We start from the raw sequence: 18,968 nt of genomic DNA, 5'->3' as shown, positions 1-18,968 counted from the left end.
GCTCGTTGGATAATTTTTTGTAACTAATATTTTTTTTGAAGTTGTATTTGTTTATTAATTTTTAAGTATTTAAGATTGTACAATGATATTGTGATGGTTAATTATATGATTTAACCTGTGGAATACAACATGACAAATTGTTTTGTTATATATAACCTTAATTTAATCAACTAAATTTAAGTATGTATAATATTTCATTTAACTCATTTTATTTCAGACTAAAATATTTTGTGTGTAAACAGTAAGAAAAAATATAATCATATTTATATAAACTCAAACCCGTTCAATCAAATTTATTTAAACTCAAACCCATTCAATCAAATATAATCATAGTTATAAGCATATTAGTCTTATTTATAATGTTTTTGAACCATTTTCTAAAATTTTCTACCCGATGTGTGACGTTGTACATTTTTTAATTTATGTAATAATATAATTTTTAAAACAAATAAGATCATATAAAGATATTTGAGAGATATTCAATTTATTAGGGAGATATTTTAGGAAAACCGATGTAGTTGTAGATCTTTTACAAATTTAAACCTTATAGTTAGTAAAATTATAGAAACGGCAAGGGTTTATGATTGCAAATAATACAAAATAAAAGATTACTTTCCAAAAGGTACTTCAAAAATGTTAATATAGATGTTTGAGAATTAGCAACTTGAAACAAAGAGCTTGAGCAAAGACAATTTAAACATGAGAAATTTGGTTATGGTGATCATCTTTATAGTAAAAACTTAACAATCATATTGACATTTACATAAACGCTCGGGAGGGTTACCCTTCCAAACAAAAGCGGCCGAGCATTCGCAACGTACGACTAGATCTTTTGGTGCACCAGGCATTTTCTTTAGGTCGCTTTCGCATGTACTCTTCCCATTAGTTCCACACTGTCCAGGAAATTTCCTATTCATGTCGCATCCCCACTTTTTTTTGGATTCCACCTCTATTGTGTTATCAGATTAACAAAACTATTAAGATAAACAAAAGTATTAAGATAAACAATTGATAATGCGAAATAAATCTAAAATTACCTCTAACATGGCTGAGAACGAGGAATGTGAGAATACAAGAAACCGTAAACAAAACACCATATTTCATGACTCCGAAAATAAGAAACCAGTCGTCTCTTTTTATTGAAAAAAATTATAGTTTCTCTTGTATTTTTTATTTGATCTACAACACTTACAATAAATATACTCCATACATGATAAAATTAGATGTTGCGATTAATTAGGAAAAACTAAAATAAATATATGGAGTCAAGTCTACGTAATTCATGGAATCCGTGTTTTATTTTCTTGAAAAGTTCTCCTATAATTTAATTTTCTAATCTATTAACATCTACGAAAAGAAAACACAAAAACATTTATGTAAAAAATAGAAATTCAAAAACATGTCGCAAAGTCTTACATATATTATATATCAATCTTATTTACATTATTGTTCAAAAATAAAATGAATAAGATACTCTGAATCAATGTAAAAACATATATATTATATATATGTGTGTGTGTGTGTGTTTAAGATTTTTCTTTCCATTTTACCTACTCGGAAAAATTAAAGGAATAAAATGTAGGTCTGATAAAATGTAGGTGTGATAAAACTTACATGTAAAATAAAACTATATTGTTTTTTCGTTGCTATAATATTCATTGTTATGACTCTTACATTATGCAATTATATCTATATTAGTATTTTTGCAAGCTTTTTGTGCAACATTTAGTGACCACATATATTGTAATTTTTTTTTAAATTCTTTTCCTAAAAAAATACTATGTTGGAGGTTAGTTTCAAACCCAGAAGTCTAGGCCAGGGCAAAATACCCGAACTCAAAAATCCGATCTGAACCCGATTTGAAAAACCCGATCCGAACCCGAACCCAAAACCTATAAATACCCGAACGGGTTCTATATCTCTAAACCCGAAAATCCGAACCCGAACCGAACCGAAACCCAAACGGATATACGTATACACTTACAATATATATAAAATAATAATTTGTTAATAATGTATATATATTTGTAATAATATAATGTCACAATTAGGTTCTTCTTCTAGGTCACAATTCGTGGTGGATGTTGAGAATGAAGAGAACTGGACTTGGTTTTTACAGAAGTACTCGAGTTGTCTACTCAAAACGACGTCGTTTACTCCTTTTGTTGCCACGTCTGCGCCAACGGGTCGGCTGACTAAGCACCGTCAAAAGCCGAATTCACACTGTTTACGTAGATGTTGGAATCGACAAAATTTGATGTAGTTTAGGCTGGTTATTTAAATTTTAAGATGGTTTAGGTTGTAAAATACAGAGTATTCGAGTTGGGATATGAAAATCCTTTCGCTGAATAGTCTAGGTTGATTTCCCCCGTTTTCCCGGAATGAGTTCTCATTCAATTTACATTTTTTACCGAATTTAATATCAAATGAAAAATTACAAAATACTAAAAACATATATGAAAATTTTCTACGTTATGTTCATAACTTAATTTTAAAATTAAAACATTTACAACAAATTTAATTAAAATAGTAAAAATATTAACGAAATTATTATGGATGGGTACAGCTTTAAACCATTGTGGTCTGATCTTTCAAACTCAACACTTTACTTACAATTTTACAAACCATTTTTAGTTTCATCCCATTCCCATCTTTGATCTTGAAAATGAAGACTTCACACAGTTTCTGCTGTTTATATATTCCTTTACTCAGAGAAGGTACAATAAAATCAACTCACGTTTGTGTAATTTGTTCAAATCAAGGAGTGCCCACAAGGTGTTCGACACAATTCCTCAACGAACTTGCACGTGGATCTCACGTGGTTAAAGCTTCAACATCTTCGTCACGTGGATCACACGTTATAAAAGCTTCGTCTTGTTGTTTCTTCTTTATCTTCTCCCGCTTCGCAAAAAACCCTAGAGAGAGAGAGACCAAGAGAACGCAAGAAAGCTTGAGAGAATCAAAGCATGGAGCTTTCTCCTTCTCGAAGCCTAGGAGACGATGGGTATAAAGAAAGACACGAACTTGCACAACGTTACCATGATCATGGAGATTACATCAAGGCCTTGGAGGTAATTGAAGATTCGATTTTGATGATCCGTGAGAAACACAAGATTCCATCAGATCTACATTTCCTACAAGGTTCTATCTTTTTGGAACTATCGAAGAAAGCAGAGAACAGTGACTTGAGATTTGTGTTCTTGTTGGGTTCTGTTGAATGCTTTTTGGAAGATTACAAGGCACAAGCCTTCGCTGCAATTTCTCTTTTCCATTTGGGTGAACTTCTTGGCTCAGCTTTGTATTACGGGAAATCAGTGAGGGTTGCAAAACAGAGTTTATCTCTCATGGATTTTAATCCATTGGACTCTGTTCAGCAAAATAATAAACGTGAACTTGGAGGTCTAATGGAAAAGGCAGAGTCAAGAATCCGCCATGGTTTTACTGCAAAAAGATCTGAGACAAAACTTAAGGAGTCAAAGAAAATAAGAATCAAGATGAGGAGTGATTCGCATACCGTTGCTATGAAAAGATTGAGGCCGTATTGGGAGGGTATGAATGCTGAGAGTAAAAGGAACTTCTTGAAAGTAAGCACTGCAGAGCTTAGAAGTTATGTCGAGAGATTATATGGCAGAGAAGGAGTGGATGCTTTAGAGGAAGTTTTTGACTCCACAAGGTTAAACAGAAAATGGAAATTCTGGATGTGTGGAGCTTGTTCACAGAAGTTCTTTTATCCTAAAAAGTTTAAGAATCATCTTGAACAAGTTCATGCTACAAAATATAAACCTTTGAAAGAGGATTTGGTTCAGAGGGTAGATGAAGTCTGGACTGGTATGATATCGGTTGGAGACTGGGAACCTCTAGATATAGTAGCTGCCGCTGAAATGATCAAGAACCGGCCTGAAGTGGTGAAAGAGTTTGTATATGTGGGTGGATGGTCTAAAGACTGGCCTTTGGCTGCAGATGAAAAGCGTAGGAAGTTACTAAAGGCAATCCAATTGCTCCTTGTTTCGTTTTTGGAGCATAAAATTCTTTCTTGTAGAATTCGAGACTGGATGATGCAGTTTCCGATGAAGCATCTTGCACAATTTGAAGTTTCTGAGCTCACTTTTGCTACCTTGTGCCGGTTAGTGGAAACACCTCAGTGTATCTGCTTTTTGGAGTGTCGTCAACTCAGTCAAATTCTAGACCTTCTCAAATCCATCAAGTGTGAAAGGGATGATGGTACAGAACTGATTTCAAAGGTAACAGACAGTTTATGGAGTCGTACTAGGGTTAAAGAAAAGATTGATATTGACCATGAATTTTCATTTATGCTTCTGGATAAAAGATTGCTGAGGGGAAAGATTGCTTCATTTGATGATGAAGGGTCAATAGATGTTTGTGATCACAATGTTTACTATGCCAAGACACATCCTCAAGGCGATGATATCATGACCTGGTTACTTGACTACTCTTTCATAGATAAGAGCTTTGAGTTCCCCAGATCTATCAGGACACACAATCTTGATATAAGGGTGGCTGTTCTGAGAGCCATTCATTTCATGCGTAGGACTTTGGTAGCCAGATATGCAAAGAAGTGGCGGATCCTATGTTATGATGAATGTCTTAAATACGTTAAGAGCGTATGTATACAAGAAGATGAACGGAGACTGAATGTTCCTGAAGATCAAAGGAACAATTATGCATCTGTTTTATTCGAGAAATGTAAAGAGCAGTTAAGGATGGAAGTCAAAGATCATCATGTTACAGAAATATTATTCTGTGCAGTACGTGATGTTCTCGAAGGTGCATCACAACCGACATTGTATTTCACTAATGCATTAGATTGGCTGACACTTATATATGGTCATAAAAATCTCAGTGATGATGTTGTGTTAAAGTCCATAGACCTTCTGAGATCAGTGGTCACCAAGAAGGTCCAATCCTGTTCTAAGTTTTAATTTACAACAGATTAACATTTATTGTTTTCGTAAAATATATATTGATTTGCAGGTTCTGCTAGCTGATTCAAAGATTTTGCTGGTTGAAAATACAAGGATAAATTTGCTAGACGATTTTGTCAGGCTTTCTGTTTTTGACTACCGCTCTTATATCCTTCCCCTGCTGAAACGTTTCTTGCGGGTTAGTTTTTGACTTTTGGTTTTGTACATAGAGCTTTCATCTTCCCTCTGATTTTCTCATTGACAGGTACCTTATATTATAATTCATGTCTCTTCTCTAGGAAAAGTTGGATGAAATTGTAGATATGGATGCCAAAGCCAAGTTAGCTGCAGTACAAGCAGAGCTTTTAGCCGAGGAAAAGAAAGAGAAGGCGAAGAAATTAGGACCAAAGAAGAAGAAACATAAAAGCAACAAGGTAGTGAAAGTCTAAATTCTCTATTTTCTTCCATGAATTTTTGATTACTCAGTCGTAAGAATGAATTTGCTTCATGGTGTAACAGAAAACTTCATCGAGCTTGTCTAGTCATCTTGTTCAGGATGTTGAACAGTAAGTATCTCTACTTAGGTAGCGTAGATGAGAAATTTGGTTTCACAAGAATCTTTTTGCAAGTTTATAATTTTTGTAAGGTTTTTTCTGAGCAAAACGTGTTCTTAAATATGTCCAGTGAATCTGCCAATAACCTTGAACCGGGAGTTACATCACTAAAAATGGCGGAAAAAGATTCTATGGAACCAGAAGAAAAGGGTCGACTGGAAAGTTCATCCAACACTAACAATCAAGAGGAAGAAGCTATTAAAGGTTGTAAGAGAGATTTGTAATTTACGTTTTTATTTTATTTTTTATGTTGAGATGTTTGTTTCTTATTTGTTTCATCTGTGATCTTCAAGATTTGCAAAACATGCCTAAGAAAGATTCACTGTTAGATGATGCAACCAGATACCGTTCAGCTCTTGACATGACGCTTAAGGTAAATCAGTCACCATTGAATTTATCCCTTTACCTCTTTATTTGCTTTGACAAACTTTTCTACTGCAGGCCCTTTTAAACATTAAGGTTTTTCAAGAGGAGTTGGTGCACATTCGGCAGCCATTTCATGACAACTTTGAAGAACAAGTTCCTTATGCACTGCAAAATTTATTTTCTGCCTTTGTCTCGGAACAGATAACAGAAGAGGGACTCTATAGTTACCTCCTGAGCAACTTACTTGCTTCCCTAGAAGAAGTCCATTCTATGGTTTGTGTGGATAAATATAAGCTTCTTAGCTTGATTGTTATTCCATGGTTTTACATGTCATTCAGTTTTGTTTACTCTTTTCAGTCAAGTGATGCTGTTGAGGTAGTTGTCTCGATCCTCGAGTTTTGTCATTACTGGAAAAGTTCAGAAAGAGAAAGCTTGGTAACTCGCCTTTTTACGCTGGAGGAATATGAAAGAATCAGTTGTAGAAAATGCAGAAGGATGCCAAACTATCCAGAGCAAAGTTCTTATGGAATTGTTATGGCTGCAAATTCAATCAGAAACCTAAAGGTATGTTTCATTTATATCCATAGTTTTCTTTTCTACAGAACCTGGTACTTAAAGTGCTGCTCTGTGATTATTTGAATATGCAGTGTGCTTTTGGGAATAGAAAGTTTGAGGACATCCTTAAGGCGACCCGCATGAAAGATGGAATAATATGTGATATAAAAACGGGAGGCTGTGGAGAGACAAACTTTGTTCACCATATTATAACTAGATGCCCACCTATTTTCACAGTTGGTAAGTGTTGACCATGATTTTGATCTAGTCTACTCACTTCTTTTTATTGTGGTATGATAAACCCATGTTGCTGTTCTTTTGGGTTTGCAACAACAGTGTTGGAATGGGTGAAGAATGAAACTGAAAAAGATATATTCGAAACAACAAAGGCGTTGGACTGGGAGATAGATATCAGCAGGCTATACGAAGGCTTAGAAGAACCAAACATTAAGTACAGGCTTGTGTCAATGGTAAAATCTGAAACAGGGTCACAAATGTTGGTACTATCGTTTTTTTTTTTTGTATTTCTCTATTACAGTATCAGAATTCTGGAACATTGCAGATTGGCTGTGTGGAAGGAGAATACATTTGCATGGCTTATAAAAAGAACCGGTGGGTCAGTCTCAGACATGAAGCTTCAGCAGAAGAGGTAAGACATAACAAAACAGTTGTCTTTGTCATTTATGAGTTGAGTTTGGTACTTCGATAGGTGAGAGACATGATTGATATGTATGGTGATGTCATAGGTTGTTGGTAACTGGAAGAATGTTATCAGATTCTGTGGAGAAAGAAAGGTTCGGCCAGAGATTCTGTTTTACGAAGCATTTCAATGGCCTAGCAAGTGGCAAAAGTTAATATCAGTATGAAAACCCTACCACATTCATGTAAACAGCAGTGACTTCTTCCCAATTCAAAAGCAGTCGTGTTCTTTGCTCTTATATGAAGCTTGTGAAAGAGTAACACAGACAGACAAAGGAGACCATAGAGTTAGTGTCTTTAAAACCAGCTGGGTCAGCTATGTCAGTGTGAAACTTTTTGTCGATCATTTTTTTAGTGGGCAAAGTCCATTTATAGACTTACGGTGTAACATTTGATTGTATATAATATCATTTGTTGTAATGTTTTTTCGACTAGAACATGCGAATACTTTCATTTTCTTGTCGTCATATATCAAAAAGAGCAGCTTCACATAACATCTTTTATATTATTGAATACTAGTAATTGTGGTTTCAACAAATCAAAAGTATCAAACTATTATAACATGTTAAAAGTGAAAAAGTAAACATACAAATAATGGAGAAGTATGGTTCTATAATATGATTTATCTAAGATGTAAAATTTTTAGGGATTTCAATCAAGTCTCTCGGCTTGTGGAAAACTACATTTGTTCATCTACAAAGAAACCTTATCATGTACACACAACAAGCAACACGATGCCTTCTACAGAGAGCTGCAACTCAAAACAGACAAAAAAACAGCAAATGGTTTAGCTACATTCAAATATTATTATCTTCTTTTGAGCATTAGTGCAACAAGAGAGCCTTTTGCTTCATTCTTGGCTTCTTTATCGGTCTCTGTATAATCATCATTTCTCCTCAAAATCGACATCAATGATTTGGGATTTAGGTGGCTTTTTAGAGTTTCCCTTGCTGTTATTATTGTTGTTACCATCTTTTGAGAAGAAGTCGCCTTGTGGCTGCCACACTATGTTCCCACATCCTTCGCATCTGATGATTTGGCTCTTGTATCCTATGAACTGCCTCTTACATGCTGGGCATTCTCCCTGTGTAGACCCAAACGTGTTATTATAACAGAGCTTTGGAACACATTTTTTCAAGAATTAAGACACTCCATCATACAGGTCATCCATAAGTTAGATATCGGTTTCATATACTAAATCAAAGAATGTAAATCAAAGAATGTAAATCAAGGACCTGGAGATTTAATATCTATACCTTGATGACAAAGTTGTTGGCCACTGCACCAATGAGAAGAGGGCCAGCAATTGGAAGAACCCAAGTCGCAATTATTATTACTCGGAACAGCCATCCAGAGAGGGCAAACCAAAGAAAGAAAATAGTCTGGAAAAGAAACAAAAGCATATCCAATATTAGATATCTAAACTCAGTCAGTACGATTCATTTAAAACCAAGTTTAATCAGACAACTCATCAATTTTGTAAGTTGAAGTGCTCAATGAAACCCATGGAATAAGATTATAAAAACCGGTGTGGTGTTCATATTCCTGATAATAAATCAACATCACAGAAACTAATTTGGGTTTCATAGTCTAAGCCTGTTGCCCTTTATAAGATATTTACAGACAGTAAAACCGCAAAAATGTTCAAAACTCAAAACGTCAGACAGATCATCCTTCACAAGATAACCAGCGAGCTTAAGCGGAAAAGATGCTATTCATATATATGATACTGCCTTAAACAATCCCAACTCCAGCTCAATCATAGTTCAGCAAAAGTAAGAGAAGATATCAGTAGAAGTGTAACACTTACAGCAAAACTTCCACCAAGGGGTGTATTCAAGAATGCACTGAACTGCTTCCTGTACTGTAAAGAAAAAAAACAAAACAAATGGAAAAACTTCAAAACAAAGCAAAGAAAGAGTCATGTATGTATCATTGTTTATTCACATCAACATATAACTCTATAAAACCAAATGATTCAACATTCCAGTGTATACATAAGATGCAAATGCTAATCTGTGAATGTAACTGAATCAAAGTCTCTTTCAAAAGAGCTAGTCCCAATTTTGCTCCATTTGATAATATGACATTAGCAACAATGAAGACTCAAGAATCTACCAAGAGAAGGGCTTAATAGCATAACAAATGAGAATCTAAATCAAATTCAATCAAAGGCATATAACTATGTTCATCTTCTTTCTCAATTCTCATTATATACCTTAGGGAAATTTCTACTAAAATCGGCAGAGAGACTCCTAACACGAGGACTAATCCCAAATTCACGATCAATCTCACGAGCACGGTCACCGGCAGAACTAGCAGCGGAGCTAAACCGGCGAGAAACAGCGTACTGACGATCGATTCTCTCGGCGGTTTTCTTAGCCTCAAAAACAAATTGTTCGAATCCATCGTTAGCGGTTCTCCACGCGTCTCTCCAAGCTTTACCGGACTTAACGTCATCAGCGAAACGGTCGAAGTCACCGCGCTGGAAAGCTTTTACCTGTAAGAAAGGGGCGGCGCGTGATGTATACGTGCGGCGGAGGCGTAAGTGTGTGTGTGGATAAGGTGTGGTGATGGTGAATCTGGGTGATGTGGAAGGCCACATGAAGTTACAAGTCTTCATAGTAAGACCATGAGATTACACAAGAGCTATGTAGGAAGAAGAAGAAGAAGAAGAAGAAGCTTTGGGTTAACTCTTCGCCGTGGAGAAGAAGCTCGAGGAAGACGAAGATGTGCGGTGGTGATAAAGCAAGAAACCTCCAAAAACCAAATCTTAACATTAAAACCAAAAAAAAAAAAAAAGAAACCTCCAAAAACAAAATACAGCTTTTGTACCGGCCCGGTTTAATTAGATGTGGCCAAATTGAAATGTTTCAAATTTTATTTGTGGTTTGGAAGAAAATTTGAGCACCAAAATTCGAAATTTGTACCGGTCGGTTTACTTGGTAGTGGCAAAAATGATTTTTTTTTTCTTTTTTTTTTTGTGGATTGGAAAATTACACTTAAAAAAAAAATAAGAATAGAAAATAAGATGCTAGTTTATTTGAAGTCGGTCGAGTTTGTAGAAACAAAAAAATAAAGTCAAGCGTGAATAAAATGAAAAGATGTAAACTCAAGAATGAGCATAATGTGTTATTGGGTCTTAAAAAAAGGTTTATGAGTCAGTCCCGGTTTGTTTATCTAAAATTGAAAAAATAATTCTCAACTACATACATGTAAATAATATAATTGTTTCGTTAATTACATGAACTATTGTTATTACATAAGGGCATATATAAACAAACATAAGTTATGTATACAATATCATAACCATTTATTTTTGGTGACTTTATCGCTGAAATATGGCGTTGACCAATTTTGATCGGAACTGACCAACGTTAGGTATGACTAAAATTTTATTTTAATCGTATTTCTAACCGTAACCAGACCGTTTTTCAACCGTAACCGTATAAAACGATTAAAAAGCATAACCGTTAACTGTAAAAATATATTGGTCACAGTTATAAAAAATATTAATCGTAACTGTTATCAACCGTAACCGTATAAAACCGTTAGTTAACCGTACGGTTAACCGTAAAATTAAACCTTGAATAAAAATTAGGGGGATTTGCACAAATAACTTTTTTTTAGGTTACCCTTTTAAAAGAATACCTTCTTTTGATGTTCATTTAGAAAATACCCTCTTTCGTGTACAAAATAACTAAATCACCCTCCTTTAATATAACACATGATGAAAATATGAATATTATTTCCAAAATCCAACAAAAAGAATATTTCTTCTGAAAATTTTCCCCCCAAAAATTTCCGACATATTTTTTTCCGCCAAAACATTTTCCCGCCAAGTTTTCAGCCATAATTTTCCGCATTTCCTTAGAAAACGTTGTAAATTAAAGCCCTTGTAAATCTTGTAATAGTCATTCAAAACCTTCAAAAACTTTAGTAAACCTTTTAAAACCTTTGTAAATCATTTTATAACATTTATAAATTTTGGTAGGAAAATATTTGGCGGGAAAAATTTTGGAAGGAATATTCCGTTCAAAGGAAGGAATACTTTTTCAACTAGAGGTAAAATGGTCACTAAAATTTAAGAGAGGGCAAAAATGATTATGACAAAAAAGAGGATAATTTTGCAAAAGGGTATGATAAAAAGGTTATTAGAGATAATTTATCTAAAAATTATCTCATTAAAACAATGTTTTAAATGGTTAAATATGTTGATGAAAAAAAATGGTTAAATATGTCAACTAGTAACCCTAATCCATTCCACTACTCATTTCCATTAATCAAATCAAAAATAATTTAATTTAAATATTTGTAGGTTCATAACCATTAGTTTATATATTTGTAGTTGTCTTTGATTAAACAAAAATCATTTCTTTAACTAATGTACTATAAATATTTGAATCATATAATTACATATATTTCATATTTGTAAATAAACATTATTTGATATGGTAAGAAAATATAAAATTTTGCCTTTAATATTATTTATATCATAAATATCAAATAACCGTAACCGGATATAACCGTAACTGTATATAACCATAACCGTTGTAACCGTATATATAAAAGTTAAGGTTATGGTTAAAAAATATTTATAATCATAACCGGTGGTTAATAAACCGTAACCATCGTCATGCCTAACCGACGATGACCAACAAAAAATTCAAACAAAAAAAATCCATAATTATTTTATTTTTTATTTCAACTATTTTTGATAAATAGGTAAATATATTACATAATTTTACAAAACAAATATCAAAACATATTATAAAAGTAAATTTTTTTTAATCTCACATTAAAAGTCAAAACTGATATACCAAATAAATTTGGGGGATTTCCACAACTAACCTTTTTATGATACCCTTTTCTATAAGTACCCTCTCTAGGTGTCCATTTTCAAAAATACCCTCTTCTATGTACAAAAGGACTAAATTACCCTTTTTATAACATTTATAAACACTTGTAAATCCCTTTAAACCCCTTATAACCGTGATAAATCATTTAATAAAAGCTTTTATAAACTTCTAAATCCCTTTAAAAACCCTTGTAAATCCTTAAAAACCATTTTAAAGAACTTGTAATACATTTAAAAACTTTTGTAAACCCTTTAAAACCCTTTGTAAACTTCTAAAACCCTTTAAAACCCCTTGTAAATCCCTTAAAACTATTTTTAAATCTTTGTATGCCTTTAAATACACTTGTAAATCCTTTTAAAAACACTTGTAAATCCTTTTAAAATTAATATCTTTGTTTTTTGCGGGAATTGTTTTGCGGAAATTTTTTTGGCGGAAAATTTTTTCTCGGAATTTTTTTTGGCAGGAAAATTTTGGCGGGAAAGTTTTTGGCGGGAAATTTTTGGGGGAAAAATTTTAGAAAGGAATATTCCTTCTTTTGGGAAAGAATATTCTTTCAACTAAGGGTAAAATGGCCATTAAAATTTAAGAGAGGGCAAAACTGAAAATTGCAAAAGAGGGTATTTTTAAAAGAGGGTATCATAAAAAAGTTATTGGTATTAGTTTCTCAATAAATTTTGTGAAATATTTGGTTATACAATTTTGGTAATACAAAAAAAAATATACCAAGTAAAGAAAGTATACCACAAAATTTTTACGTGGTAAATTTAGTTATATATATATAGTAATATAACAAAATATTAAAAAATCATTTTTTTCTTTTGTAAAGTCGTAGGTCGGGGTTTTAAATATGTTTTGAGTTTTTATTTATACTAGGTTTTAACCCGCGGTACACCGCGAGACGATTGTTTTGACTAAACAAAATATATATTTAACATATATTTATTAATTTTATTACCTTTTTAGTGTTTAAGATTGTGTAACTGTATTTTTGATTGTTATTTTTATTACTTAAATCGCGGGATATTTTTTTTATAACTCGCGGGACTAAAAACATTATGTTTAAGTTATATTTGTTATTTTTTTTTGTTTTGTTAACCCATAAGATAACTCGTAAGAAAAACATAAAACTCAAACCCGTTAAATCATATTTATGTAAATATAAACCTTGTAAATCTTTTAAAATTCAGAGAGATTTTTGTTTTTGTTTTCCAAAAACTCATTTTTAACCAATCAATATTTTAAAATTTGGATTCCCTAAAATTTAGTAAAACTTTATTTGTTGTAATCTTCCATTCAAGATTTTGGATTTTTAAGTTTCATATTAGTCATATTTATAATGGTTCCGAACCATTATCTAAAATTTTCTACCCGATGTGGGAAGTTATACATATATGTTTTTTTCTTTTATCGATTGAGTAATATTTTTAAATCTTTGTATGCCTTTAAATACACTTGTAAATCCTTTTAAAAACACTTGTAAATCCTTTTTAAAAACCTTGAAAAATCCTTGTAAAATTTTAAAATCCTTTAAAAATCCTTGTAAATCCTTTTAAAACTGTTATAAACTTATAAAAACTTTTAAAAACCATTTTAAATCTTTTAAAAACCATTACAAATCTTATGAAAACCATTTAAAAACTCTTGTAAATCCCTTTAAAACCTTTAAAAGACCCTTTAAAAAACTTGTAAACCCTTTAAAATATATGGCGGGAAAATTTTGTAAAAATATTTTGTTTTTGGGGGAAAAATTTTGCGGACATTTTTTGGCGGGAAATTTTTGGGTGGAAAATTTTTGAAAGGAATATTCCTTCCTTTGGGAAAGAATATTCTTTCAACTAGGGGTAAAATGGCCATTAAAATTTAAGAGAAGGCAAAAATGAAAATTGCAAAAAAGAGGGTATTTTTAAAAGAGGGTATCATAAAAAGGTTATTGGTATCAGTTTCTCAATAAATTTTGTGAAATATTTTGTTATGCAATTTTTGTAATATAAAAAAAAATATACCAAGTAAAGAAAGTATACCACAAAATTTTTACGTGGTAAATTTAGTTATATATATATAGTAATATAACAAAATATTAAAAAATCATTTTTTTCTTTTGTAAAGTCGTAGGCCGGGGTTTTAAATATGTTTTGAATTTTTATTTATACTAGGTTTTAACCCACGGTACACCGCGAGAGGATTGTTTTGACTAAACAAAATATATATTTAAGTTATATTTGTTATTTTTATTACCTTTTTAGTGTTTAAGATTGTGTAACTGTATTTTTGATTGTTATTTTTATTACTTAACTCGCGGGATATTTTTTTCTAACAAGTTATATTTGTTATTTTTTTTTGTTTTGTTAACCCATAAGATAACTCGTAAGAAAAACATATAACTCAAACCCGTTAAATCATATTTATATAAATATAAACCTTGAATAATTTATAGATTTCGAGAGAGATTTTGGTTTTTGTTTTTCAAAAACTCATTTTTAACCAATCAATATTTTAAAATTTTGGATTCCCTAAAATTTAGTAAAACTTTATTTGTTGTAATCTTCCATTCAAGATTTTGGATTTTTAAGTTTCATATTAGTCATATTTGTAATGGTTCCGAACCATTGTCTAAAATTTTCTACCCGATGTGGGACGTTATACATATATGTTTTTTCTTTTATCGATTGAGTAATATACGTCTGTTTTCAAAAATTTAAATTGCTACATAGGCAAAATTTGTTTTGTATTTTTATTATAATTATGTTTTATGTAATAATGTAAATTTTAAAACAAATAAGATCATATAAAGATATTGGAGAGATATTCAATTTATTAGGGAAAATTTTAGGAAATTTTGTTATATGTAATAAATATTAGTTTCTAATTTTTCGACCCTGGTGTAATTTAATTACAAATTTTATCTTAAAATTTTGTTATTTATTTAAATGGCAAGGATTTATTATGCAAATAATACAAAATAAAAGGTTACTTTCCAAACGGTACTTCAAAAATGTTAATATAGATATAAAATTTATGAGATTATGGCATTTCAAATATTTCTATGGCATCGCCAAATATATATTTTTTATAAGCGAAAAAGAAGAAATATAATTAAAATATTATTTACATAAAAGTATATATCTAGAAAATAATAAAACCCCACATTTGAATACAAAGTAAAAATAATTGAAAAAAGAAAAGAAAAAGTATATTTGTTAAGTATATTATTTTTAAAAATATTTCATTTTATAATTTTACTAGAAAATTATATATTCGTTCTTATTTTTTTATAAAAATTATTTTTCTTTTTTATTGTTGGTAAACGTTGGTCAATATCGGTCAACGCCGGATTCCGGCGAAAAATTCATCGGAAATGGATGGTTATGGTGTTGTACATATAATCATGTTTGTTTATTAATGTAGAGGCGTAAGCGGAAATGGTAACAAATGAACAAAAGGATATTGAGAGGCCTCCTCTCTAGCTTGACACAAGCTCTTTGGGCAAAGGTGTGCCTCTTTTGTTTTTTTTTTCTTATAAATATCAAAAACTGACTCAAAACAAAGACGCAACAAAGTTTATAAAGCCCTAAACACCAACTAATAAGATAAAGTCAAATCTAAGAAGGGATTGATATGTTAATATCCTTATTTTAAAACAATGTCAAAATATCAAATGAAATCAAAAGATCAACACCCATTTGGTCGATTGCGTAAAGCCCACAAGAGCAACGAGCAAGCCCGATAAGAAGATGCGCTGCATCAGGTCCCTCCCGGTGGGAAGGATTCGACCACGAATCCAAGCCGTCGTTTTCCCCGTGGAAAGGAGACAGGAACTTGACGTTAAACACATCCGACGTCTTGAGGCGAGGAGGAAGAGCTACTCGATAAGCATTAGCATTTATGCGGGCGACAATTTCGACCGGTCCAATCTTCCGCGACTTCAGCTTATTATACTCCCAAAGAGGCATACGGTCCTTTGTCAAAACAACCCACACAAGATCACCAACTTCAAAAACTACCTCACACAGCTTATGATCAGCAGCAGCCTTGTACTTAGCGATAGACGTCTCCAAATTGTGATGAGCTTGCGTATGGACATCCTTTAAGCTTGCCACAAAATCTTCTGCCTGGCCATGCAAATGAATATCATCCGGTAGAGGAGAAAGGTCCAATGGATAGCAAGGAACAACACCATAAATCACTTGAAAAGGACTCATGCCCACGATGCGGTTGACGGCATGATTATAAGCGAACTCAGCTTGACACAACTTAGCATCCCAACTCTTGATATTATCACAACCTAAACAACGAAGTAAATCGCCCACAGAACGATTAATAACTTCCGTCTAACCATCCGTTTGAGGATGATAGGCAGTGTTCATGTCGAGACTATTACGCAACAACCTCCAAAGAGACCTCCAAAAATGGCTACGAAAACGGGAATCCCGATCAGAAACGATGGACGACGGAAGCCGTGTAGGCGGTAGATCTCACGGAAGAACAAATTAGAGACACTAACTGCATCGGTAGTCTTATTGCAGGGGGTGAAATGGGCCATTTTTGAGAATCGGTCCACCACCATAAGGATAGAATCATGCCCTCGTTGGGGCCAAGGAAGGCCCAAAACAAAGTCCATGCTAACATCTGTAACACCCCCGACCCGTTCTAGGCCAAGAAGGAGCCGAGAGCGTCACGTTAGACGCCCGCAGGCGGCTGAATCAGGCTCCCGAAACGAATTCGTACGCCTAGGCCGTCCAACCGCAGGAGTCGTTCCTCACGATCACGGCCTATGGCTATGAACTCGTACCGCGAACCCGAGTTGTGCTAGTCTGGACAAGACTAATAATATAATGGGAGACACGGTGTTTATAAAAGCATCACTTTATTAGTATCGGGAAAATAGAGTCATATGTATTATACACAAAACTACATCTTACAAAGGCAAGGAAATCTACACCGGTTAGCCTAACGTCCTTTTCCCTTAATGTTTTTCCACTACTGGTTACCTGTAAAACAAATTGGTAGAATCTTGAGTAATCTTAGATTACTCAGTAAGTCCGGGATCTCTAAAATAACCCAACCCAACCCCCAATCACAAGCAATGGCGATCAATAAGCATTATGGCTTAGAAGCCATAAGCAAAAAACCAAAATGCAAGTAATACACCTCATCTCGATCCTACTTTGGGCCCCTACGAATCCATGATATCCCCAAGGCAATGCCCTACACTTCTAGACACAAAGTCTATAGAAGATCTGTCATCCCTTCACTCTACATCGTCATGTAGTGACACAGCCTCGAGCCTTCGTATATAATTACATTACCTAACGTATCATATACAACGAGGATAGCACGATCCGACTATCGCTAGATATCTAATCAAAGCATAACCAACAACCAAATAATATAACAATCCGACAGCATAACGGTTATGCCCATAAATGCTAGCATTACAGTTATCTATCGCGAAGTTATACTATCACACAATCATCAATCAAGAACAGTTCACCATTACCACAAATAATGCCAATATAATAGTCCCTAACCTCATGCTAAAGATTAATTAATAAATAAATAAATAAAGAATTAATTATCTTAAATAAATACTAAAAATAATCCTAGTCGTGTGCTACCTCACACGCTTCGGAACTTACTCGGATACTACCACGGAACTTATCCAAATGTTGATGCTTATCCTAAACTTCATGCTTATCCATTTCTTGTTCTTATCCATAATAGTGCAGTAACTTGCCTACCAACCTACTAGCTTGCGGTGGAAACAAAATGATATGCTTGTGATCGCGTTCGTACTCGAAACTCCTTCGGCCAGAAACTTCATCGTCGTATGAAATATGATTTTCATCGTCTGACTTCCATTTTTCTTCGGTCAAAAGCTTTGTATTCATCAAAGAATACTTTGGCTCAAGCCCAAAAATTAATTTTCCTTTACCTTAATCCATTTTCCTTCGATAGCCATTCTTCGACCATTCCATCCAAATATTAGGCCCGGGTGAGGGACATTACATTCTCCTCCCCTTAAAAAAATCCGTCCTCGAATTTTCTGGAACTGCGACTTACGCTTTACTTTATTCTGTCTCCACTATTGTCTTTGTCTAACTTACTTATTCTCTCGTTTTTCTCGTTGTTGTTGTCTCGAGTATTTGATAATTTCCTTTCATATCAAATAGACTCGGACCTTACACTTCTACTTTTTTACGTGGTACTGAACGACTTTTCTAAGAACCATCTCCTTTGTGATACACCCTTCTAAACATTTTATTAATACCATTCTTCTCAACTCCTTACTCTTCTTGATCTTGATACCACTCTGAATATTCTTCTCTTGTAAAGCACTACTCAGGTAGTCTTCATACTTCTTTCTCGTGTTTCAGTCGATTCTATTTTGACTCTGGGTAGATCTGTATTATCACTTCTCCAGCATACGATCATGTTGTAGGTACTATACTTTGTCCATAAGTAGCATAGTTGTAACACCCGTGTCTGAAATTTTGGTTGTGTCGACCGACACCAACAAAATTGGGTTAGACGTTTTAGCTTTTAAACCGTCGGTTTAATTAGAATTGATTAGAGAAACCCTAGGCACGACTTTAAACTCGTGGAAGAAGCTTTTCTTTCTCACTTTTGGCGTTTGTCGCTTCTTAAAAACAAAAGAGAGAGAGAGGGTTGTGAGTTGGTTGTTCCTAAAGCTTAAGAAGAGGCTTGTGAGGGTTTTTGGAGGTTTCTGTGGCAAGTTCTGGTGAGTTCTAGCAAGGAGAGGGTTGGATTCGTGGCTGATGGTGCAAGGAGGGTCTTGTTCTTTCTTTTCCTCTTTGTTTTGTCCTTCTTTCAATCCATATCAAGGTGAGTGCGTGACTTTTCCTATGTGTGTCTGATTGATTTGGATGGCTGGATTTATTTTGTGTGGCCATGTTTGTGTGTTTTGGTTGCTGTTATTGTATGTTTGAGTGTTA

At 33.5% G+C, this 18,968-nt stretch overlaps 3 protein-coding genes across 4 annotated transcripts; 1 reads left to right on the top strand and 2 right to left on the bottom strand.

The window, feature by feature from the left end:
• Positions 1-740: 740 nt before the first annotated feature.
• LOC17895882 (defensin-like protein 226) lies at positions 741-1,120 on the bottom strand. Its single transcript, XM_006301612.2, has 2 exons — positions 1,038-1,120; positions 741-949 (listed from the first exon to the last, which is right to left on the bottom strand). Exons 1-2 carry the CDS (start codon positions 1,102-1,104, stop codon positions 741-743), a joined length of 276 nt encoding a protein of 91 aa, XP_006301674.1. The 5' UTR covers positions 1,105-1,120.
• A 1,529-nt stretch (positions 1,121-2,649) lies between these two features.
• On the top strand, positions 2,650-7,561 carry LOC17894782. Of its 2 annotated transcripts, none has more exons than XM_023788426.1 (12): positions 2,650-4,916; positions 4,993-5,121; positions 5,228-5,356; positions 5,442-5,488; positions 5,607-5,740; positions 5,830-5,909; positions 5,978-6,175; positions 6,260-6,466; positions 6,550-6,697; positions 6,794-6,927; positions 7,020-7,106; positions 7,204-7,561. In XM_023788426.1, exons 1-12 carry the CDS (start codon positions 2,967-2,969, stop codon positions 7,321-7,323), a joined length of 3,363 nt encoding a protein of 1,120 aa, XP_023644194.1. In that variant the 5' UTR covers positions 2,650-2,966; the 3' UTR covers positions 7,324-7,561. The 2 variants fall into 2 exon arrangements, with proteins under 2 accessions (XP_023644194.1, XP_023644193.1); XM_023788425.1 differs by having other exon boundaries at positions 5,222-5,356.
• Positions 7,562-7,701: 140 nt separating this feature from the next.
• Positions 7,702-9,913, bottom strand: LOC111831886. The gene is made up of 4 exons (XM_023787420.1): positions 9,375-9,913; positions 8,967-9,020; positions 8,413-8,538; positions 7,702-8,240 (listed from the first exon to the last, which is right to left on the bottom strand). Exons 1-4 carry the CDS (start codon positions 9,777-9,779, stop codon positions 8,043-8,045), a joined length of 783 nt encoding a protein of 260 aa, XP_023643188.1. The 5' UTR covers positions 9,780-9,913; the 3' UTR covers positions 7,702-8,042.
• Positions 9,914-18,968: the final 9,055 nt, after the last annotated feature.

Source organism: Capsella rubella, unplaced genomic scaffold (assembly GCF_000375325.1).
Source record: "Capsella rubella cultivar Monte Gargano unplaced genomic scaffold, Caprub1_0 scaffold_2, whole genome shotgun sequence".
In the NCBI taxonomy this organism is placed as follows: Eukaryota; Viridiplantae; Streptophyta; class Magnoliopsida; order Brassicales; family Brassicaceae; genus Capsella; species Capsella rubella.
Note: the sequence above shows the minus strand (reverse complement) of the source record. Positions and strands in the feature narration are given on the sequence as shown.